The sequence below is a fragment of the Schistocerca piceifrons genome, chromosome 5, assembly GCF_021461385.2.
Source record: "Schistocerca piceifrons isolate TAMUIC-IGC-003096 chromosome 5, iqSchPice1.1, whole genome shotgun sequence".
Lineage (NCBI taxonomy): Eukaryota > Metazoa > Arthropoda > Insecta > Orthoptera > Acrididae > Schistocerca > Schistocerca piceifrons.
The window spans coordinates 336,290,349-336,316,452 of NC_060142.1; the positions used below are offsets into that span (position 1 = coordinate 336,290,349).

Genomic DNA, 26,104 nt, shown 5'->3' on the forward strand with positions numbered 1-26,104 from the left:
GTTACTCGATGTTTTTGATGTTGTGGGCCTGGCATGCCATGTGACTTTTTCACCTTCTGCTGAGGGTTGAAGGCTGGAAGAGAGCTTCGAACTATTAAAGATACTGAATGATGTAAACATCTTTGTTACTCCTCTGTGTTACATCTTCAATATATAGAAATATTTTCCACAGTGAATGTACAAACATCTTATTACTACGTAGATCAGAACATTGTCTCTGAACAGACTCTTAGAACAGAACAGAATGGACTGATGTTTCTCTTAAACTTATTTCAATAGTTTGTGGATGGTTTCATTGTCAGCAGCATCTCTTGTTCTGTGCCTTCCATATCAGCGTCAAGTCTTGGTGCTAAAGTATAGACACCACCACAGCTAGTGAGGATGCTCGATCTCCATCACAGTTTACTGATGTCCTGTGTTCACACTTCTCCCATCATATCTGCACGTATATCAAATCAAAGGACTCACAGTTGGAACTTCTCTACTGAGATACTATTTAAACAATGTTTTTACACGAACATCTTCCATCTGCTGCAGAGGAAGAAGTGTAACATGTTATCCTGACTAAATGCCCCACAACAGTGGAGAGCTGTACCTAATTCAGAGGACAAGGTTTGTTCAAGAGTTTGAACTCCAGTATTGTCAGCATTGTAAAATCTTCCTATATTAATTAATTAAACTGGGTAGAAATGACAGATTGAAATCACTGGCAACTAAATTCAAAGATTATTTACTTGGAGTTACAACAAGCATTACCTCCATTTATAAAAATCCAAATACAGGTGAAGTAGGTTTACTTCATAACAGATGGAATGCCCATAATTAGAAGCTAGTTCTTTTAAGAAATACAACCCCTGTTCTCCACACACACACACACACACACATTCGCACAATTAGTTAAAAAATGTATGTGGACCTTGCTGTGGTGGAGTGGCTCGCATGCTTCAATAGTACAGGTAGCCACACTATGCATGTAAGTCAACATCATATCTCTGTCTGAGAAGTCAGACTAACATATGATCCCCCAAAAGGGGCAACTTTCGGAGAGAGTAACTTATTTAACTTTGTAACATTGGTTTGCTGTGTTTAAGCTGACAGCTGAAAGCTGGGAGAAACTACAGTCATTATAATGCCCAAGGACATGCAGCTCTCCCATGTGATTTAATGATGATGGCATCTTCTTGGGTTAAGTCCACCATTTGGATTTGCAGTGAGAAATAACTCGGGAGGATGTCGTCAGAAAAAAAAACAGTTGTGGTGTTCTGTGGACTGGAATGTGGAATCTTAGAACCCTTAAACATGTAGTTAGAGAACTTGAAGTGAAATGAATGGGTAAAGTGAGAATTATTGAAGGATGGTGTAACACTGTCACAGTAGAGAGGAGAATGGATATTCGAACTATTGGTTTCTTCTCCGTCAGTTACAAGCTTTAATGAAAATGCATAATAATGTGACAAGTGGGTAGGTTTAAATGCTAAGCATAATAAAGATCATAAAGTGTTAGGATGCCATCTAATTTTGTTTTATTTTGCTAATCACATAATTAGTAAAATGATTTCTGGAGCCAGTCTACTGTTAATATTCATAACATGATTCCCGGTATTTGCTCATTAGTTCCAAAGCACAGCAGAGTCACAACAGTACTTCACATGATCATAGAATCAGCTTAAAATTGCACAAATATGTTTTCCAAGGCAAATTTAACAATTAATTCCCTCTTTAAGCACCCATTGAAATCAAAGGTGAATGTTGTGCCACAGGGCAGTCCAGTTTGTTTGTGGCCACAGTTTGGTGGTGCCCATTCATCCTGGTTTACAGCTGGTTGATAGTCATACCAATACAAAGCTGTGCAAGGATTGCAGCAGAGCTGGTATATGACATGGCTGCACTTGAAGATAGCCTGAACTCTGATGGAGTAGGATAAGCCTGTGACAGGACTAGAATAGCGAGTGCTGGATGGGTAGATTGGCGGATGTTGCACATGGGTCTTCCACAGGGATATGATCCCTGTAGCAAGGGTTTGGAATTGGGATTGGCATAGGGAAGGACTAGGATTTTGTGGAGAATGGACAGTTGACAGAAAACCAGTTTAGGAGTGGTGAGAATGGTCTCAGGTAGGATGTCCCTCATTCCAGGGCACTCTGATAGGTAATCGCAGCCCTTGCGAAGGATGTGGTTCAGTTGTTCCAGTCCGGGTGGTATTGGGTGAAAAAGGAGGCAATACTATAATCTGATTAAAATTACTTTGTAATTGACAGATTGCAGTGGCAGGGGGGCAATGTTTCTGGCGTGCAGCCAGACACACTTCACAAGGCACCTATAGAACAGACAACATAGTGAGCACGTGGTGCGTGACAAAGAACTATGATTGGTAGGCAGCTGGCCCCTACCACTCACTTGCTGAAACATCAGTCACAAACTAATTTTAATTGCAGTATAACACAAAAAATATACCTAAAAATTACACTTTTAAGCAGCATTCAAATGTCATAAACATTACAATAATGTTAATTACAAACATGCTTTCTCATTTAAAGATGATGAGGATACGCTTTCTCATTTAAAGATGATGAGGATACAGAACACTCCACACCTCTTAACACTTATGGAAAAATCCTGAATTAAATTAAACAAAAATTCTGTACCCTCAAAAACTGAAGATTAAGAAAATCACAGAAAACTTTAAGAAAGTCACGAAATGATGAAAGGAGGTCAAGAGTTCCTTGGATGACGTAAGATAGTGTAACCATGCAAAGATGTCTTTCAATGTACCATTAATATCACAGGAAAGCAAATACTACCACAAGGAAATGAGAGAAGATCTCTAAAAGCAGAAAAACAATAACAATACAAATAAAAGTGTGAATGGGGAAAAAACTATTTGCAGAAAACACATGCAGAACTTTCATGAACGGAAGGGGTCTGCAAAAGAATGAACGGTGTAATTAAGCCAGTTACAGGAAAAAAACAGTCTTTAGGAGACAGATGGTCTGAGCACGAAAAAATTGTCCCGCATCACAAAAGAACAATTACTGAAGTATAACAATTGCCAAATGGCGAAAGAATTGCACATTATACTAAAACAGAGCAAAAGAAGGTGTTAGAAAAGAGGTTAAGTGGTCCAAAGAAAAATTAAACTGAGTAAACATAATTTGAGACAGAATTGCTGTCTAGAACACTATGTAGATACAGATAACTAACAAATAAATATTTTTAGTAAGTCACACTACCTTTTCATAAATAACCTTTATTTATTTGGTTGTTAAGCAAGAAGTTGTAAAAAGGTGTAGTGAGGCAAAATGAAAGGTTTAGTCCAACCCACTGCGATGCTACAAGTTGCATTTTAAATGTTCTGTTGAGTATCTGAAGAGTAACTTGGGGGGTGATAATTAGATACTACTGTGCAATATATTATCATATGATTTTTCACTTTTTTATAGTTTAGTTTTGTTAGTATCTCATATAAAATTCAACTTGTGGCTGAATACATTTTCAATTTCAGATATCCATTTGAACCACCCCAAGTGAAGTTCCTAACACCCATTTATCATCCAAATATTGATTCTGGTGGTCGAATATGTCTGGACCTGTTGAAAGTTGGGAAATGGAAAGCTACCATTACATTATCATACCTTCTGATGAGCATACGACTTCTATTGGCTGAGCCAAATCCTAGTGACCCTCTTGTGGCAGAAATTGTAAGTGCTTGCTTTGATTAATTTCTTATTGATTTATCTTTTCTTAGTTATTAAATGAACCCTCGTACTACCAAGATTTTATTCTGAGTACTACTGGCATCATATAGATACCAAGTAATTTACACTCGATGTATTGGCAGTTTTTTTTAATGAACTAACGTGAAAACATACATTACTGTTGTTCAGAGTAACGGTAGTAATCATCAGGGCCACTGGGAGCCAGGACTGGGCCCGGGGCAAGATGAGTGTGTGAGCTGCATCTCCAAATATAACGACCCCAATTTTATTGGTATTTTAAAGAAGGTTTGACAAAATTTAAACATATTACAATTTGGGGAATATTGGAGAGATACAAAAAATGCTCATGGAGATGAAGTACAGAATAAATAGAGCATCTTGTTAAATACTAAGCAGATCTTCACAAAGCACTGGATCAATATGTCCCAAAAACCGTGTGCAAAAAGTTGATTTTTCAGGGGGTCATATCTCAGATTCTGTTGATCGCAGAGCTAAGGGATCAGCTGTTTTGGATAACCCTCGGTCTACCAACCATTTGTTTATCTATCGAAAGAATTGATATACTGTAGCTATCCTACAGTACAGGGTCAAAATTTAAACATTGTCTACTTTCTCCAGACGAGGCAAATTGACCAAACCGCTTGTCTCTCTTGCATTAGGAGTGCTCTAGCATAGACCTTAGGTGGCTTATAAAATCAATGTTGTTAATGGGCAGCTCCTGAGAAAACCTTGAAAAACCACAATTTTTGAGTACTAAAAGTACCAGTTGTGGGGATGGCCACATCTATAATTTCTGTTCATAACAGACGGTCGAAAATTTTGCCATGTGTTCTTAAAATGATATTCTTGGGAAATTTCAAAACATTTTTCAGTATCATTTGTTGCTGATAATATGTGCTAATGTTCTAACACTTTAGATGACAAGAAGCAATGAGGAGCTGGTTTGCAAACTTCCCACCTCTCTCCCACAGGTTGACTTATTTGGTATGCACAGCCGATCTTCGTCTCTGGAAAGCTGGTCACGTTGATCTCCAAAAACTTCTTCTCTGAAGAATAATGCTGGTTAAGGGAAATTATCAGATCCTATCTCTACTCTTGAAATAATTTGTTACTCAAAGAATGCTTTTAGTTCAGTCATGGCATATTTTAACTTCCACAAACAACAAATTCCACCATTTCTCATATAAATATTCGAACTCGTGCGAGTCAACCAAGTCGTCAAACATCATACTCTATTAAGATACATTTATAACAGGGTTGGTTTAATAATCACCAGAAAATACGAACATGTCTTGCTTCTAGCAAGTCCAACACATGAATTACTTTAAAGTCTAATCGCATTTCTTCATTTGTCCTTAACAATCATCACAGTCACTAAACCAGCAAAGAATAGCACAGGCTCTTCTCTACACATACACTGAAACTCTATGGTTCGTACAGCAGGTACTTGTCGGCTGCCGCGTCCACGTTTTGTTCGTGACTGTTTCTAGACCTACACACACAAACATGCAATGCACAGTAGGTCGGATTCATCTCTCTCACACTTCTATTTAGAATATAGTGTGTTCAAGATGGAGGAATGCCAAGTGGTTCTAGAATTTATGCAGAAATTCTCGAAGCGCTACATATTTCCCCCTCTCAGATTGAACACGTGATATTTTATATATCATCATTATGTACATTTATATCACATATAATAATAATTCATATTTCAACAGTATCTAAAAAATCGTGAGGGCCATTGCCCACCCCCCTCTTTGTCCAATTGTAAATTCCAGTTGTTCATGACAATTGAGTACTTTATTCTGATTCTGATTCCTTGTACGTTTTAGTAGAGGTCAGGCCGTGCTATTTTTTTGTTACAGAAGAACACTTTTCTGTGAAATCTGGGTAAAAAATTTAAATTAGAAATGGAAACCTAGGGCACAACATATATTCTGCAAACTGTTACAAGCAACAGGAATTTTTTATGCATTTAAATAGTAGTATTATGTTTATATATTTTCAATATTAATTATTTTACTGAGCGTTGCCGAAGGACAAGAAAAAGCACAGCTTTGTTGATAATTGAATATAAAGATTAATTCCTGCTCTGATGTTTATGTTTCACTTAGCAAATTTTTTAATTGGTTAACTGCATATGTTTAGTATACAGGGTGTTACAAAAAGGTACGGCCAAACTTTCAGGAAACATTCCTCACACACAAATAAAGATGTTATGTGGACATGTGTCCGGAAACGCTTACTTTCCATGTTAGCGCTCATTTTATTACTTCTCTTCAAATCACATTAATCATGGAATGGAAACACACAGCAACAGAACGTACCAGCATGACTTCAAACACTTTGTTACAGGAAATGTTCAAAATGTCCTACATTAGCGAGGATACATACATCCACCCTCCGTCGCATGGAATCCCTGATGCGCTGATGCAGCCCCGGAGAATGGCGTATTGTATCACAGCCGTTCACAATACGAGCACGAAGAGTCTCTACATTTGGTACCGGGGTTGCGTAGACATGAGCTTTCAAATGCCCGCATAAATGAAAGTCAAGAGGGTTGAGGTCAGGAGAGCGTGGAGGCCATGGAATTGGTCCGCCTCTACCAATCCATCGGTCACCGAATCAGTTGTTGAGAAGCATACGAACACTTCGACTGAAATGTGCAGGAGCTCCATTGTCCATGAACCACATGTTGTGTCGTACTTGTAAAGGCACATGTTCTAGCAGCACAGGTAGAGTATCCCGTATGAAATTATGATAACGTGCTCCATTGAGCATAGGTGGAAGAACATGGGGCCCAATCAAGACATCACCAACAATGCCTGCCCAAACGTTCACAGAAAATCTGTGTTGATGACGTGATTGCACAATTGCCCGCAGATTCTCGTCAGCCCACACATGTTGATTGTGAAAATTTACAATTTGATCATGTTGGAATGAAGCCTCATCCGTAAAGAGAACATTTGCACTGAAATGAGGATTGACACATTGTTGGATGAACTATTCGCAGAAGTGTACCCGTGGAGGCCAATCTGCTGCTAATAGTGCCTGCACACGCTGTACATGGTACGGAAACAACTGGTTCTCCCGTAGCACTCTCCATACAGTGACGTGGTCAATGTTACCTCATAGAGCAGCAACTTCTCTGACGCTGACATTAGGGTTATCGTCAACTGCACGAAGAATTGCCTCGTCCATTGCAGGTGTCCTCGTTGTTCTAGGTCTTCCCCAGTCGCGAGTCATAGGCTGGAATGTTCCGTGCTCCCTAAGACGCCGATCAATTGCTTCGAACGTCTTCCTGTCGGGACACCTTCGTTCTGGAAATCTGTCTCGATACAAACGTACCGCGCCACGGCTATTGCTCCGTGCTAATCCATACATCAAATGGGCATCTGCCAACTCCGCTTTTGTAAACATTGCACTGACTGCAAAACCACGTTCGTGATGAACACTAACCTGTTGATGCTACGTACTGATGTGCTTGATGCTAGTACTGTAGAGCAATGAGTCGCATGTCAACACAAGCACCGAAGTCAACATTACCTTCCTTCAATTGGGCCAACTGGCGGTGAATCGAGGAAGTACAGTACATACTGACGAAACTAAAATGAGCTCTAACATGGAAATTAAGCGTTTCCGGACACATGTCCACATAACATCTTTTCTTTATTTGTGTGTGAGGAATGTTTCCTGAAAGTTTGGCCGTACCTTTTTTGTAACACCCTTTATAAATAAGGGCATAATAGATTTTTTTAGCTCTTAGATTAAATGCTGCATCCAAGAAAGTGAGTAGCTGCAGTGTTACGGAAGAGCGTTACGGAAGGACGTTTTTTCCAGCTATACAAATTTGACTTAACACAAAATATATTGTTATTTATTGAATTTTATAGCAATAAATGCCATCATACAAGTTACGTATTGATTTATTACTGAAATTAAAATTATGTAGCATAGGAAAGTGAAATTACTGTTAGTAAAGTATAGAATTTGTACATAAGTAATTTAAAACACTGTTCTGAGAAAGTACCCTTTACGTTTAATAAAGTAACTCTGGAAAATTGTTTATAAACTTCAAAATAATTGAAACATTTTATACTTAGGCATAACTACTTTGCTTAAGAATGCATGAATAATCTTGCTGAGATATTTCTTTTTTTGTGTTTTTAAGAAAGTACCAGGAAAAAAAACTTTAATTTAGTTATTGTTCATAAACATCAACAGGATCTGAAAATTTATAAGCAAGTCTTTCAGAACTACCATTAATATGTGATTCACTTAACACAGAAATAATGTCAGCAGGAGAAACATTAAAGACATCATTCTGGACAATTTTAGATGTCTTTTTAGTATTGTCTGTTGACTTCATTCCCATCACTTCATAAATGTCTTTATCAGCATGAAACTTCTGAATAATGCATGCATACCTCTATACAACAGCTGTATCACCAAACACTTGGCAAAGTCAAAATGACCCATTAGACAAGGCTGAATCATTTGTTAACTTGCTTTGAACTACTTGGTTCTGCTGCTGCTTGAAATCATTTGCACTCTGAATAAGTTTGTAGGTCCTTCCACTACTATGCTACCCAGAAAAAACAGAATTTTCCAAAAGTGTGACGTGTTTTTTATCAGAAGAAGGTTGTGCAAAATGATATTTTCGAAGGCCACATATAGGCAAACAGTTATTTGATCGGCTTTCCAACATTTTCTTTACTGCTTCAGTTCTTGACTGGAATGTAAATCACAATAGTACTGTTGGCAAGATTTTTTGCAGCTGTTGCAAATTCTTCTGCATTATTTACTACTATTTTTTTTCTGGAGTATGGAACGAAAAATGACACTCTTCAGTTCTCCTCCGATGCCATGAGCTGTTTCGAAGTAACTTCGATCAGCTGTTACACCAAAATCTTCATGAAAAAGAAGATAACAAACAGAGAACTGGCTTTTGAACTGACTTGCAGGTCCATCACTAAAGTAATGGACATGTGAAATTGGAAACCCAACTTTTGTTTTCAGATGTGCTAAAATTGCCTGATTGAAAGCATGGACACTGTCCTTACTATGTTCTAAAGAATCAGATACAACACAGTAGTTTATATGCTTCAGTTCAGGACACTTGTAATACACAATGGCTGTAAAAATAGACACACTGTGTGAACACCAGTGAGTCTGCATGATCTCAGAGTGGTGTTTTATCGGAAAGTTTTCTGAGAAATCCTCCAGTACAACGATGTCTGTTTCAGGAAGGACACGTTTTAACATGCGCAACTCTGAGTGCTGCCTACGTGCATTGTAAACATGCCTGGTCAAAGTCTGTAATTGTAAATAAAGTTGTACCTTTGCTTCTGACAACTTTGTTTGCATTTCTTGTTTCTTTTTATGACCTTCTTCTAGACACCATTTATAAAAAGTTAATCTTTCGTTTAAATCTCTTCAAAATAGCTGTCAAGATTTGAAGTGCCACACTCTTCACAATTCCTGTCTATACAGCTGATATTGGTGGAATCACAAACTGTTTTCTCAAGTACTTCATCCAAACTTTTTGGTATGCTTGGCACAGGCTTGTTCAAAGACCTTAATAACATAGCAACATTTTCATAAGTGCAGACACAAACTTATCCATCTCTTAGTGTTATGGGTACCTAACATGCTTTAGTCGTAAGTGTATAAATTTTGACAGTCCAATGGGTAACTCCCCATACTCTTGGCAGAAAAGTTCATAAATTACTTTAATATTGTATAACAAAAATCTCTTTTGCCTGTAGTCTTTACCACGTTTATTAGAAATGAATTCCTTTTTGCCAGGGCACTGCCAGCTTATGTCATCTCTTTCATAAAATTGTATCACCTTCTGTATTGTGTGATTTGGCACAGAATCCCTTCTTTTTCTTTCTTTCAAATACTGATTGTTTTGGTTTTACATTCCTAGCAATAAAGTCAGCAACTTCAAAAAAATTATTACGTTTTTGAGGTGAAAAGGATTTGACGAGTTTTCCAAGAACTTCGGGATGCTTGGAAGGTGATTTTGGGAGACATCTCTTGATCCTAGTGGCAGCTTTACCTAACGTGCTAGGTGACATTTTTAATGTTGGATTTGCACTGGTTTGACAAGCAAGGGTGTGTTGCATCTTTTTCTTTTCTTTTTCATATTTTCCTAAATGACCTATCCTTCCCTCAGCTATTAACTTCTGTCGTTTTACTTTTTTTCTCTCACGATCTTTTTGACGATACACTTCTGCTGTTCCTGGATCATTCATTTTTCGTTTTCTGCATTCCTTAGCACCCTCAACACCAGTTTTGGCCATCACACCTGCACATATATTCAAGAAACTTGTTAAGTTTATAAGTGAACCAAAGAAGCAATTGAATTTACATTACATTTCCAAAAATTTCATAGTAAGCCATTGATGTACATTTCATTTTATTTGCAAGCTCAAAGAGTGAACATATGCTCAGCTCAAAGGAGATATGCCATGTTTGTTTAGAGTCTAAATTAAAAATTGCAAAGCCAAAAAATTGAGAGATTATTTTTACATGTTTTTAAAAGTGTTGCACGTAACAATGTCACCTAGTCTTTGCAGAGTAGGCTAGATATTCCTTCACTGTTAATAATTATCAAAATATTTGGAAGTTGTCAGATAAATACTAACAATATTAACAAGATGCCTCAGCATGTAAATATTTGATACACTTATTATATAGCACTTGGAATTATAGCCTACATTCTTCACACAGGCTTTTGAAGTAATCAGGCTTATTAAAAAAAAAATGTTTCTGGCTTATGCATAAATGAACTAACTTTGTTTACATTAAACTAATACTTACTTTCACGTTGTTTATAACCTTTAAAACCAGCAAATTTACACTTCCAACATGAACAGCCACTTGAAACATATACAACAATGGAGAAAGAGAACAGAAACTGGAGGGAAAACATCTGACAGAATTGTTTCATTGGCTAGCTATGTAAAGACATGCTGTGAGTGGCTGGTTTCATTTTTAGAGGGAAACTCAAATAGACAAATATAATAAATGTCCTTCCGTAAAAAGTTTTACAAAACAAATATTTATTAAATAGTCGTGTTTCATGTGGATTTATGGTACTGAAGACATCATAATACTCTTATATTAGGAAGTCATGGAAAAGAAAATTTTATATTAGCTGTTCATTATATTTTATGTTGAAATTATGTCAACAATTTGTTACGGAAGGACGATTGCAATTTTGGGGGAAATTTTATGTCGTTGATAAACATACCAAATTTCTTCTTTTAATAGCAATGTATTCCTGTTAGGCTAACTTAAGTGCCCACATAGATTTTGTCACAGGATCATCAATGTGTGTGATACAAATAATGAAAATGAAATGTTCCTTCCATAACAGAAAATATTTTTTTTTTATAATGTGTGAGAAAAAAAATCATGCTAATGATTTTTTAAAAAGGGAAAGGACTATAGCATATGAAACTACATTGTTTTCTGAACAAAATAGCACAAAGTTTTATGGTGATTAAAAGGTTTTTGAATTTCAGTACTTGTGGCATACAATATCATGGCCTGACCCTATCATTAATTTATTTATAGTAGTTTGTAGTCTGGAGGAACTCTGGGCAACTGAAGTGTACTTTTCGACCCTTGTAAACTCACATAAAACATAATAAAGCTAGGGGTATATTGGATTCAAACTTAACAGAATAATTCCTATTAAATGTGTGACTTCTGTCACGATACTGTCCTTTTCCCCTTGGATCAGTACCCATACTTTACATGTGGTTTGACCCTATGAGTGCACTTCCTCCTTCCGGTCTAGTAGGTACGCCCCTTTATAAAACACCCCTATTCATCAGGCCACCGGTTGTCCTGTCTCTATGTAGGTACACCTGCCCTATATCTGTAGCAAATGCTGGGTACGTCCCCCGTATCCTTTATGAGTAGGCCTCATGATTAATTGCCCTAGTATACATCTTTGTGTATGGTATAATTAAATATTTCCTGGTAAAATTAAACTCTTATTTTTACACTTCACTCTCACTTCTTAGTACGTCAGTCCTCTTCCACTTCTCAACTTCTATAATCTTTGTAGATACTATGTCTACACACATTATTCAACCCATAGTAGATACTACGTCTACACATAATGATCAAGCCCCGCTACTCCATGACTCGTCACTTCATCAGTGTGTTTACTAAATTGACTTTTCTTAAATGATTATCACTATTAACTCCAGCCTTGCTTATCACTGTTTTACAATTATTCCACACGCTCTCCTTCTCCTATCTCCTCTCGCGAGTTGATTGCTACCATTATATAACACACACACACACACACACACACACACACACACACACACACACACACACACACACACTTTTATTATACATGTATGTATCTACAAGATAAGACCGAAAGGAAAAAGGAATGATGTAGAACTGAGAAAACCATGTGTGCATCTTTCCAGATGTACACACATCGTTTTCCCCTACAGCCCTTGGCTGTTCTTACATCCTTTGAATCTGTAGCTTCATTGTTTGTGTACTCATACTTCTTTGAGTGTATGCTGAAGTGTTTTCGTGTAGTGTGATTATTTGGCCTTCTTATCAGAAGATAAGTTGTAGGTTATTGGAAACCATGGAAACTAGGAAGGACTTCTGCGATAGAAGTAGATGAATGTGGAAAGAGGGAAAAATAGATAGGTCCTCAAGCGAGAAGTAAGAAAGGAAAAAAGGTAGACATTGTTGCTAAGATCGAAGAAGAGAAAGAAGACAGCCTCAAAGACAGGAAACACTTCACACCCTCCTGCCCCAGGATCCCTACCTCTCCGGTACTTGAGTGAGAAGCCAGAGGATGTATGGTGTTAAATCGTCTCCTACAGAATGGACATTCCCACCTTCACCCTTGAGTTGCCCCAAAGAAAATCTTAGCAACCCTATGGAAATAGTAAATGGTGAAGAATCGGGCACACTTGTTTGCGAGGGTCGTTCAAAAGGTGTGATGTGTGTTAGTCATGATTCATGTGTTATTGTAAATTGTGCTTTTACCTACACTACCCACCCCCTTTTGACATCGATACAAACCCTCCCATCTGTGTAACATCTCATAAAAGGTATAAAATATTCTATACAAAGTATAAAATTATATATTCCTTTATCACAGTCATTTAATTAGTCACACAATATTATGTTTTCTTCAAATACAATATTCCATTCAGTTTACTAAGAAAAATAAGTTTCAGTGACTTTAACTCGTTTATCTTACATTCAGTGTGAGAATGGTATTCTCATGATTTCAGAAATTATTTTGAAAGTTCAGTGCCAGGTGTGGTTCTCCCTACATACGTAGAACTATGTGACGAAAAAAGGATTACCAGGCAGCTTTCAAGAAACCATTTTTGGAGTCATTGTAATTATGATTCATATTAATAGAATATACAAATTTAATGACATTGATTTCACCCAGACTTCTGGCAAAAATAAAATCTTAACTATACGTGGAGAACTGTTAGCCGCTATTGACATTACAATCGAAACTGCAGGAGAGAATGGCTGGCTAGGCAGATTTAATCTATCTTATTTCAGGGATAATATGCGTACCAACTGCCACCTCATGTCGCCGCCTAGTAAAGTCAGGATAAGTTGATAAGTTGGGGCAAGCCGGGAGGAGTCATGAAGACAGGTAGGGACACCCCTGGAATAACCGAGGACAATGCAGTCAAAATTCCCAGCGGGCTCAACCCTCTAATAACTGTGGATGACGCAGTTACATACCAGGAGCAATTTTGGGTGACGTAATAACAAATTCTCAGTGGTATGGTTTTTGCGAGAACCTCTAAGTGTGGGATAATAGAATAGTTTAAGAGTTTTGGGGAATTCGGTGCAGGAAAATTATTACAGAAGAAACACCGAAAACAACTTGGGATCCGACGGTCGTCACTCCACCCATTAACACAGAACGTTAATGTCTTTGGGAGACAGAGGGCTTCGCCTGGGTCCCATGGATCTGATATTAACTTCACTCGAGCAAGTGCAGACCAGTACTTGTCATTAAATTTAGTTTGAAAGTCTCCCCACTGCAAAACAATCACCACAAAAAAAAAAAAAATCACCGTTTCACTAGGTTACACAATGTTGTTCCTGGATAAGTTTGACTTCTCTCCAGAATTCGTCTATTCTCTTCCTGGTATCAGTAAATTAGGAAGAAGTCATAAGCGATGCATTCCCGGATGTTATTCTCTCTGTGACTTTCCGATCTATAATTTCCTCCACCTGCTCCTCCAAAGTATTTATATTTATAATGTAGGAGTTCGCTAGTTTCTCTCTGAAATTTCTTTCCACAGTATCTACTCATGTATTCGTGCCTGTAATTTGGGATTGGATAATTGGTATAAACTTCTCGTGATTATCAACGCTTTCTCTTACTGTATGTAATCTCTGCTTTACAGCATCGAACTTAACGATACATACATTTTCAAATAATTCCAATTTTTCATTGATTTCGGTTTCTACCTTATTTCATTTTTCCTCAATATCAAATTCTAACCTTGTTGCTAAATCTTAGATTTGGTCATTCAGTTTCTGACTAAAGTCAGTGAATAGTTGATTTACATGAAGGTTTAAAGAACTCGTTAATTCTTTCTTTATATCTAATTTCAAATTTTCAACTTTACTATTTAGTGTGTCAAATTCAGTCTTTAGTAAACCTATGTTTGTTGCTTGACTATTCAAGGTTTCACTCTGGTCATTTCGAACTTCACTTTGAGCATTTAAACTAGAATGTACCAAACCTATTTCTTTCCTTAGAGTTTCATTCTGAGCATTTAATCTAGAATTTGAAGCTGCTGAATCTGCCCTCTGGGCATCTAGTTTTTCACTTAAAGTCGCAATTTGAGCATTTGAAGCTGCACTTTGTGCTTTAATTAAATTTGCTAACTCAGTCCAGTCTGGCATTTCTCTATTGATTCTCATAGACATTGCTGGTTCTGAAGTTTCTCCAACTAACTGAACGTCTTCCATGGTTTTACCAATTTTAGATCTGGTAAGCATTTAAAAAAAATTCTAAGTTTAATAAATACACAAATACAGTCTGTTGAAACAGTTTCTTCAACTTTATACACAAACAATTATTGTTTTACGCTCACCCTGTAGTGCCTCGAGAATTTCGGGGTAAATTCTAGAGTACCTTGTATTAGCACAGTCTCGAACACACGTTATTTTAAAACTGTGTCTTCTGCCCCACAATTGTGTGTGTGTGTGTGTGTGTGTGTGTGTGTGTGATTCATTCATTCTCTTACTATCTAGAGTTACGGAGAGTTGCCATATTAAACTTGAGATAATTTCGAAACTGCATTTACTGAAAATGTATGTAATAGTTCCCGATGTTAAGAAGATGTACGGGAACTTACTGAACGTCAATATTCATGTGTCAAAGGATTGAGCGAATCTCAGTGTGTATAGTTGATTTGTGCACTTAAGGTGTACAGTAGCTGTTGTGTAATCGATCGATTAACGGGTAAAGTAAATCATCATGTCAAAACCGCCAGAATGTGGCGACCAAAGTGAGCAGGACATGAAAAGGAGGAATCTTTTTGAAGAAGACTGAGATGAGAAAAAGTTGAAGTTGCCATAGCAACATATAATGAGACGAGAAAATTGGTTTGCAAGATTCGATTAAGGAAGATTTGGTTGTGGGGATGGAACAACCATCACACCTGCAGTAAACAGCCGATGCAGTAAACAGCCGACACAGTCGCAGTAACCCGTCATCGTTGCTGGTTGCTGTTTGAGTTGCTGACTTTGCGCCCGCCACAAACGCCGCGACCAACATTTGAAGCTGCTGGTGCTCATGTGGTTCACCGGTGCCATTTCTACACCTCGCCGATGCAGCCTACAATCCTATGCCGGGTTAGCTCGAGATAATAACTATGTGAATGTAAATAGGATGGTCAGTATTTGCAGAGGTGATTTTCTTTTCTTCAAAAAAAATTAGTACTATGGAGAAGGAACAACAACCTACAGAAACTGTAGAATCAGCCATGGCAATGACAGCGACTAAGGTCATGTCAGACTGGACTGAGGTAGCAAATTTAATTAAGGGACTAAGTCTGAAGTGAGACTCGGTGAACACTCAGTTAAATGCTAAGTTAGACGATCATTTCAAGAAAACCCTAGACTTGATACACGCAGTAGGTACTAAGATAGATACCCAAACTGAAACTATAAAAGACCAGACTAAAGTTTGAAGTGCAACTCTAAGTAAAGAGGTAGACTCTGTAAGTTCTCAGTTACATGCTCCGAATGAAATTCGAAAAAGCCAAACAACAAACATAGATTCATTGTACGTCAAAGTAGGCACCAGAATAAAGAATCGAGTAATCTGTGTGAAGGCACGATTGCTTTGGAAACTAAATTTGATGCTAAATGTAATAATAAAGAACCCGATCTTATGGAACAATTAGAATCTTGTGAAAATGTATGTAATGTTAAATGTAATTCTGTAAGACAGAAAATGAATATCTTAAAACAGAGCACAGATCGACCTAAGGAATTAATATCGATTATTCAATCGTTAATTCCACGTGTTAGTATACAAGCTGTCAGTTTGCGAATAAACAATGTAGAACAGAATTTTAAGGAAAAACTAGCCAACTTTGACAATATAAAACAGTAGTCTGGTGGAACCATTTGAGATATTATAGATTGAGAAATTACCGAGAGTATAATCTCTGGAAATGTTTCGACTGTTGCTTTTTCCAATCCAAATGATGCTAACATGTTTATGGACAAAGAATTCAAACTGTACTTAATGTTGTTTTTCCTAATAAAGTGGTAATTATTTCGTTGTGGGGAGACTTTCACACAAAATTTAACGAGAAATATTGGTTCGTGAATAATCAAGTGAGGTTAATGTCAGATCCATGGGATACTTAAGTGGACAGAATTGGTGTCTGTCTAACGACTATTCTGACGAATTGTAGGATAATGAGACAAGCAGAGTATATGTAGGAGTATGTATACATATTTTAAACAATATTTCCAAGTGTGGTGTCTGTTGGGAACATAGGAGTGGAAGAGTAATGGAGGACTCTAAAGGGTTAAAGGAAGCATTGAGAAGCGAGTGTAAGGAGTCAAGTAGGATGTTAATTTCTTTAAGAAGTATTTGAATTCTAGGGTACATTAAGATGTATGCTAGGGCAATGGACTGTGAAGCCTACTCAGGAAGGAGGAGGAGGAAGGTGCACCCAGTTTGATTGCATGGAAAAGGGCTGGTAGGAAGACCCAAGAAAGGCTGACCTATACTGTGTGGGCAGGGGCACCAAGAAGGGGATTGACCTATACCATAGTATATTAGGAATTTGTACAAAGAGGTGTACCTACCAAAACGGAAGGAGGAAGTGCTTTCATAGTATTGATCCGTATGTAAGGTATAGGTACTATGCTTAAAGGAAAAGGGCAGTACCATGACAAAAGTCACACATTTAGTAAAGATTATTCTGGTAAGTTTGAATTCTCGTTTTCACTTGCATTGTCATGTTTGTGTGAAGTTATATTTGTTGAAAAGAACTTCTTTATTGTATCTCTTGTTAGTCGAATACGTCGAGGTCTTCTATCCGTTCTTTTAATGTTATTACTCCCCTACATCTTTCCCTTTGCTACATTCACAAATTTTCCTTTTAATTTGATTTCTGGGGTAAATAAAGTTTCTCATAATGGTTTTATCGTCATTTTATACTCTGTTGCTATGGCAACATGTAACATCCACTTTTCTCGGTTTCGTCTCTAATTCCCATTTATTCGGGCCCTGTCATGGTCGCTACGTTCTAACACTTTAGACGACAAGAAGCAATGTGGAGCTGGTTTGCAAACTTCCCACCTCTCTCCCACAAGTTGACTTACTTGGTATGCACAACCGATCTTTGTCTCTGGAAAGCTGGCCATGTTGATCTCCAAAAACTTCTTCTCTGAAGAATAATGCTGGTTAAGGGAATTTATCAGACTCTCTCTTTACTCTTGAAATAATTTTGTACTCAAAGAATACTTTTAGTTCAGTCATTGTATATTTCAACTTCCACAAAAAACAAATTCACCATTTCTCATATAAATATTCGAACTCGTGCGAGTCAACCAAGTCGTCAATCGTTAGACTCTATTAAGATACATATATAACGGGATTGATTTAATAACCACCAGAAAATACAAACATGTCTTGCTTCTAGCAAGTCCAACACATGAATTACTTAAAAGTCTAATTGCATTTCTTCATTTGTCCTTAACAATCATCACAGTCACTAAACCAGCAAAGAATAGCACAGGCTCATCTCTACACATACACTGAAACTCTATGGATCGTACAGTAGGTGCTTGTCGGCCAGCGCATCCACTTGTTGCTCATGACTTTTTTTAAACCTACACACACAAACATGCAATGCGCAGTAGGTTGGATTCATCTCTCTCACACTTCTATTTAAAATATAGTGTGTTCGAGCTGGAGGAAGGCCAAGTGGTTCTAGAATTTACGCAGAAATTCGCGAAGCACTACAATATGTATAAATGTGCCAAAGTATATAAATAAACTGCCAAAACTTCACTGACCTATAGAATTCATTTTATATAAGCTACATATGCCGCTGTAGCAGGGATAAGTGGGGAACCATCTACCTCAATCCTTATTCCGCCTTCCTCATCAAACATTTTGGCATGTGAGTATATTCGCTCTTTTTTTATGCCGAAACAGAATAGCAGAGAGACAGTGCCAGTGCGAGAGAAAGATAGAGGAGACAGTGATGGAGGTCCAGAGAGAGAAAGTGTTAGTGAGATGGCTGAAGACAATAACAATGACAGCCGTTGATGGTCAGTGAGAGACAGTGCCAGTGAAAGATAGAGAGAGATGCATGTATATAAAAGGAATGGGAGGAAAAGAGAGAGGAGACTGTGGAAATGAAAAAAGAGACAAGTGGACACCATACATAGGCTTAGGGGCTCTGGACCCGCCCAGATTGGTGAACTTTACACATAAGTGTAGGGAAGGGTGCATTTCAGACTAAAATTTTCAGCACAATCAAAGTGGCAGTGGCATGGCAGAAAACTGATATGACCAGACTTAAAAGTTCACTTTCGGTTGCTACTCAATAATGAATTGCTTATAAATGTATGTATTCTCCATTTAATTTTATTTTTGAAAGTGGTTTAATTTAGTTTCATTCACTTTAAAAACAAAAAGCTAAGTATTCTACTGAATTGTACTTCAAGTAGAGGTCTGGTGGCAGTAACATGACAATATTGAGTGTTTTGTTCCAACTTGTTCCGTGGCTGCCTACACGTTTCAGTAAATAGACATCAGTGCACTCGGATATAAACCACAGTGAGTCGTGCAGTGATGAATATATTATAACCTACTTGCCGATAATACAGCCAGTGGCGCTTTGTGAACCTTTCATTCAGGAAATGCTTGAGTCGTAGCATCAAAGTCTAGTTGCCTTACCAAGTTGTATTCAGTTTCCTTGAAGGCTCCCAAATCTGTGAGATGTTGTTGATGCTTAATTGATCTGAGACAACTGTTAACATGATCAAGAATGTTGAAAGACATTTCTGCTTCTGCTACAGTCACTGGAAGTGTGTAAAAGATACACATACATACGCATGCCTTCCGAAGCAAGCTTGAAATTTTAAGCTCATGCATTTTATTCAAGAGTTCTAATGTATTCGAAGTTTGAAGTACGTGTTGTTTCCTAACATTTGATTTCTTCTTCAAAATCTCTTGTGACATAACCTGCATGCCTCAGCAACCTGATCGTCAGTCAGCTGTAAGTATCTCCATAAAACCCAAATGTTTCACCGAAAATCGTCACTGATTCTGATCGGGTTATCAGGTTTTCAAGTTAGACACTAGATTGTTAATTATGACATAAAATACATTTATCTTGAATAAGTCTTCTGAATTGACATCTGCCTCTTCATTCCTGTCTTCACTATGAAATGATTTACTCTTCTTAGTGCACACCTCTGGAAATTCAGGATTGATATTAAATGCAGTGGGAGAATGGCCTCCCAATTTCCATGGAAATATTTCGAGTCATTTAATAAACTCTGTGCCTTACCTCAGTATCAGCGGCAGTATTTAGAGCTTGTAGTAATATGCTTCTGTACCAATTACTTCAACAGAATTGATGCCACGATTAAACACTTGCATGATATCACATAATCCAAAACACCTCATAGCACAAAATGTGTTTCAGCTGATAAATTTAATTTACTGATAGTTTCAACAGAAATGGTAGCTCTGTCCAGATGAGCTGCAATTGGTATTCCGGCATCAACCCGAGCAATCCAGTGGTATCAGACATGGAATATAAAGAGCTTCCAACAATGTTTCAGAACAGATGGGCTGCTACTGAACAGGATGTAAAGATGTTGAATCACTTAGAAAAAAGAATCTGCTTCATGACAACTCTCGGCTGCATGTGCTCCACATAAAGTTTTAACAAGCACATAAAGAAAATTTAGCCAGAGGATTTCACTGAAGAAAATGTCTGAGCTCCTCTATAAGACTGTGTACCGTATTTTACGGACTATAAGACACACCTTAAAAAATTCTTAGTTTATACAACCAAACTGACCTTTAAAATTCCTGAAAAATGGCATGTAAACTTTCTTCTTATTCTTCCTCCTCTTGCTCTTCCTCTTCAATGTCACCGTTGTCCTCTTCATATATAAGATGACCCCCTTCGGGTCCAGGGATTAGAATAGGTCCGAGGTATTCTTGCCTTCGTAAGAGGCGACTAAAAGGAGTCTCTCACTTTTGGCCTTTGTGATGGTCTCCTGTAGGGTTCGACCTCTATTTTTCAAAATTTTCCCAAAGAGCGAGCCAATTGGGGAAGGGCGCCTTACGTGACACATCGTGTCCATCGTACCTTGAGATCTGTAGCCCACTTTCTCGTCGTCGCACTGCAGTCCAGCTAATTCTTCATCTCTTGAGCGAGGACACCTTCCTGGGTGCATTCTCCTCCACCCACTATGCAGTGTCGTTTTCTGTGCCGACGATGACCATGGACTTCTTTGCACCTTATATCCAGCACAGTAGTCAGTCCGTTGTGGTGGGGCCACCATGTACCCTGTTGGTTGTAGCCTCCTGACAACACAGGGATCGTTCTGCTGATGTCCACGCTGTTCTCCCCATGTATGCCAAGGAGGAGATGCCTGTCACCATGGGGTATCGGGACTCCCAGCAATGGCCATCCTGCCAGGAGGTGGCCTTTGCTGCAGCTGGGTGGTGACCATGGAGAAGGCCCCTGGCCAGAGTGGGTGGCATCAGGGCGGATGACGCATGATTGAGTGTACCACGCCATCACTTGCTGGTGATCAAACACCAGCAGTTTCTAAGTGTTCCAAGTCTCAGTACAGTGCAAGAAAGTATGATCCTGAATCATTCCCCTCCCTGGCCACACCATGGGAGGAATGCCAGGCTAAGGATGGCAGCAAACCTTATTCATCCTGGTACCTCGTATGTACAAGAACTGATGGAGGCTCCTTTGTTTCGATGAAGCCACAGTTTTTGTAGAGCATTTAGAGGACAAGTTTGGGGAGGTGGAGGGCTTGTCCAAAATGCGATCTGGGTCAGTTTTGATTAAAAACAGCATCCTCTGCCCAGTCTCGGACTTAAATCGCTTGTAACAAGTTGGGGGATGTTTCTCTTACCATCACGCCACATAAGAGCTTAAATGTGGTCCAGGGTATTATCTTCCACAGGGACCTTCTTTTTCAGTCTGACGACGAGCTGCACGCCAATTTAGAGCGGCGAGGTGTTCATTGTGTGCGGTGTGTCCATCGGGGTCCGGGGGATAATCAGGTTGCCACCAGTGCCTTGATCTTGGCCTTCGAGGGTGACTCCTTACCCGAGAAGGACAAGGTGATGGTCTACCGCTGTGATGTCAAGCCATATATCCCTTCCCCGATGCGGTGCTTTAAGTGCTGGAAGTTTGGCTATGTGTCTTCACACTGTACTTCCAGTGTCACATGTCGAGATTATGGACATCTATCACATCCCAATAATCCATGTGCCCCGCTTCCCATCTGTCTGAACTGCGGAGAGCATCATTCACCTTGCTCGCCAGACTGCAGGATTTTACAGAAAGAGAGGAAAATCATGGAACCTGGACCGACTGACCTGCACTGAGGCTAAGAGAAAATATGAGTGCCTATATCCTGTGGCTATGACTTCCTCATACGCCACTGCTACGAGATCAGTTGTAGCCCCATCAGTTCCGCTAATTCCAGTCGGCTCTCGGTGCCAGACGCGTACCCCTGCCCACTTGATGGTGGAGGGCATCCCCCTCCCCCCCGCCCCCCCCCCCCCCCCCATTTTGCTCCAGCACCACCTACCTCAGGAGCACTGCTGCCTCAACCATCAGGGACATCAGTCCCCACTTCTCAGCCAGAGAAGTGTAAGTCTTCTTTGGCTGCTCCCACCATGGAGGGGTCCCTTGGGTCACTCCCTTCCCAGGTATATGCTAATGGGAAAGATGACACCCACCAGTGGCTGAAGTGTCAAAAAGCAGCTCATCGTAGGGCTTCACGATCATCCTGAGTCCTGGAGACTGAAGCAGTGAAACCCTCCCAGCCAGAGAAACCTAAGGGGCAGCGAGAAAAGTCCAAAAAGAAGACCCCTAAGACCAAGGAAATTGTGGTGGCACCCACACTACCGCCACCTGCAAGCTCTGCATCTGGGGTTAAGATGGGGATTCTGGCATCCGCTGAAGACCTAGATCTCGCTGGACCTTCAGACCAATTGGATATAGACTGCTGAGGCAGTAAGTTGGTGGCAACAGGTGACCCTGAGGTATAACCTGGCTTATTGAGTGTTCCATGCCTTCCCCGTCTCACAATGACATCATCCTCTAGTGGAATTGCGGCAGTTTTTTCCACCACCTGGCTGAGCTATGGCAACTGTTAAGCTTTACACTTGCTATCTGCATTGCTGTCCAGGAAACCTGGTTCCCGGCAATGTGGACCCCTGCCCTCTGCGGCTATAAGGGATATTACAGGAACCGTAGCGACTGTAATAGTGTCAGGTGGAGTTTGCGTTCAGGTTCTAAACTCAGTCTGTAGTGAAACTGTGCCCCTTCAAACCCCTCTTGAAGCTGTGGCTGTCAGAATAAGGATGACACAGGAAATAACTGTCTGCAATGTATATCTTCCTCCAGATGGTGCAGAACCCCTGAATGTATTAGCTGCACTGATTGATCAACTCCCAAACCTTTCCTACTTTTGGGAGATTTTAATGCCCATAACCCCTTGTAGGGTGGCATCGTGCTTACTGGCCAAGGCAGAGATGTCGAAACTTTACTGTCTCAGTTCGACCTCTGCCTCTTAAATACTGGGGCCGCCATGCAATTCAGTGTGGCTCATCGTAGTTACTCTGCCATTGATACATCCATTTGCAGCCCAGGACTTCTCCCATCTATCCACTGGAGAGCACATGACGACCTATTTGGTAGTGACCACTTCCCCATCTTCCTGTCACTGCCCCAGCGTCAGGCCCATGGATGCCTGTCCAGATGGGCTTTAAACAAGGCAGACTGGGAAACTTTCACCTCTGCGGTCACCGTTGACTCTCCCCCACATGGTAACATTGATGTTATGGTTGAGCAGGTGACTAAGCCAATCGTTACTGTGGCGGAAAACGCGATCCTCGTTCTTTAGGGTGCCCCTGGCGAAAGGCGGTCCCTTGGTGGTCGCCGGAAGTTGCTGAAGCAATTAAGGAGCGTCAGCGAGCTCTGCAGCAGCATAAGGGGCACCCTTGCGTGGAGCACATCATAGCCTTTAAGCGGCTCCGTGCCCGCGTTCGCCAACTTATCAAAAGATGGAAGCAGGAGTGTTGGGTGAGATACGTTTCGACCATTGGGTGCCATACGGCACCTTCCCAAGTCTGGACGAAGATCAGACGTCTTTTTGGGCACCAGACCCCAACAGGTCTGGCATTAACATCAATGGTGTGTTATCTACTGAGGCAAATGTGATTGTTGAGCACTATGCTACCCCCCCCCCCCCCCCCCCCCAGCCTTTCGCACCCTCAAATGGCGGATGGAAAGGAAAGTCCTCTTGTTCGCTACACGCCACAGTGAACTCTATAATGTCCCATTTACACAGTGGGAGCTCCTCAGTGCCCTAGCTCATTGCCCCGACACAGCTCCTGTGCCAGATCGGATCCACAGTCAGATGATTAAGCATCTCTAACCTGCTTACAAGTGACATCTCGTCATCTTCAACCGGATCTGGAGCAGTGACATCTTTCTATCACATAGAGATAGGATGACCTGTGACATGACGAATAGGGATGTTTTATAAAGGGGCATACGTACCAGAATGGAAGGAGGAAGTGAATTTATAGGGTCAACCCACATGTAAGGTATAGGTACTGATCCTACGGGAAAAGGACAGCATCGTGGCGGAAGTCACACATTTAATAGGAATTATTCTTATAAGTTTGAATTCTATATATCGCTAGCATTATTATGTTTTATGTGAATTTACAAGTGGCGAAAAGAACACTTTCAGTTGCCCAGAGTTCCTCCGGACCACAAACTACTATACATAATGATATTAGTACGTACTAAGGAAAAAAAATAGCACAAGGAATTAGAATAAAGTACTCAAGTGTCAGGAACACCTGGAGCTTACGATTGGAAACGAAAGGTTGTCCTCATGATTCCTAGATAAGAAAACGAACTCCAAAATTGATTGAAATGTTCACGTTTTATAATTAAAGTAAAATTAAAAAATAAGGAATAGCTAAATAAGAAGGAAAAGGGTATTCACGGTTATGAAAAGAACAAGGTATACTGTTGAAATATGAACTGTTGTTATATGTGATATAAATGTACATAATGACTGTATATAAAATATCGCGAGTTCAGTCTGGGGGGGAACATGTAGTGCTTCGAGAATTTCTCCATAATTTATAGAACCACTTGGCCTTCCTCCGTCTCAAACACATGATATTTTAAATAGAAGTGTGTGAGGGACTAGTCCGACGTACTGCACATTGCATGTTTATGTGTGCAGGTCTAAAAACAGTCACGAGCAAATGCGGACACGGCTGCCGAACAGCGGTTGACAAGTACCTGCTATATGATTCATAGTTTCAGTGTATGTGTAGAGAAGAACAAGGAGTGTTTACGTTTTATTCTGTGCTTTTAGTGACTATGATGATTGTTAAGGACAAATGAAGAAATGAGGTTAGGCTTTTAAGTAATTCATGTGTTGGACTTACTAGAAGCAAGACATGTTCATAAATTATGTGGTTGTTAAACCAACGCTATTGTAAATGTATGTAATCGAGTCTAATACGAGACAAATCGGTTGATTTGCAAACTTTCGAATATTTATGTGAGAAATGGTGAATTTGTTCTTCGTGGAAGTTGGAATATACCAAGACTAAACTCGATTCTTGTTGTCTGAAACATTAGATCGCTCTATGGTTTTAATACCTTCTTCTACCCCCCCTCCCCCGGTTGCATTCATTTTCTTTTTTAGGTTTGGTGTTGGGTGTTTGTGTACCTTGAGCCTTGCTTGTTTCAGGAAAAAGGGAGTGATGACCTTGTAGTTTCGTCCCTTTACAACCCAAACCAACCAACTACCACACGGCAGTTTTAGTGCACGATGTCTAAGGAAATATTGTGCATTCAAGATTAAACATGAAATAATAGTTGTATGTAACTGGCCAGTATGGCTTATAAAATTGAAGTGAAAAGGAATAGGTAGATTGGTTAAGCTGGTGCTTGGGTTATGTTCTTTTATTTATGATATGATACAAAAATTATTTTATAATGGCAGGTTGATCCAACTTGGCACCATTCAGAGACACCCCCCCCCCCCCCCCCCTCTATGTGGCTTGGTGGCTTGGGCCCCAGGCATTTTGCAACCCCCACCCCCCACCACCCTTCCTTGTCGGGCCTGATGATTGTATTTTCATAAATATTATGTTCAAGAAACAAAAAGAAATATAGGTTGGGGTCATATTGACCCCAGTTGTACTCACTGCACAAAATGGTGAATAAGTTGTAATGTGTTTTAAATATAAAACTGAACAAAACATCACTTGATACAATGACTTAGAGAAAGTCATAAATTTGGGAAAAAAAGCTTTGAAAACAAGGGAGGAAGGATTTCTTGCCTCAGCTGATGTACCCTTCCTAGTACCACTGGGCCCAATGTTACTTCCCCCTGCGGGTTCAGGGGTAAGAATAGGCCCGCGGTATTCCTGCCTGTCGTAAGAGGCGACTAAAAGGAGTCTCAAACGTTTCGGCCTTAATGTGATGGTCCCCCTTTGGGTTTGACCTCCATTTTTCCAAATTTCCGTTGTTAGTGCGTGCCATTTGGGGAAGGACGCCTTA

At 39.6% G+C, this 26,104-nt stretch overlaps 1 protein-coding gene across 1 annotated transcript in view; it reads left to right on the plus strand.

Moving 5' to 3' along the window:
• LOC124797929 (ubiquitin-conjugating enzyme E2 T-like) overlaps positions 1-26,104 on the plus strand; it is a 64,297-nt gene that overhangs the window by 27,385 nt on the left and 10,808 nt on the right. The window contains exon 3 of the mRNA XM_047261063.1: positions 3,503-3,698. Within this exon, the coding sequence (XP_047117019.1) occupies positions 3,503-3,698 (196 nt within the window). The remainder of the gene's footprint in view (positions 1-3,502; positions 3,699-26,104) is intronic.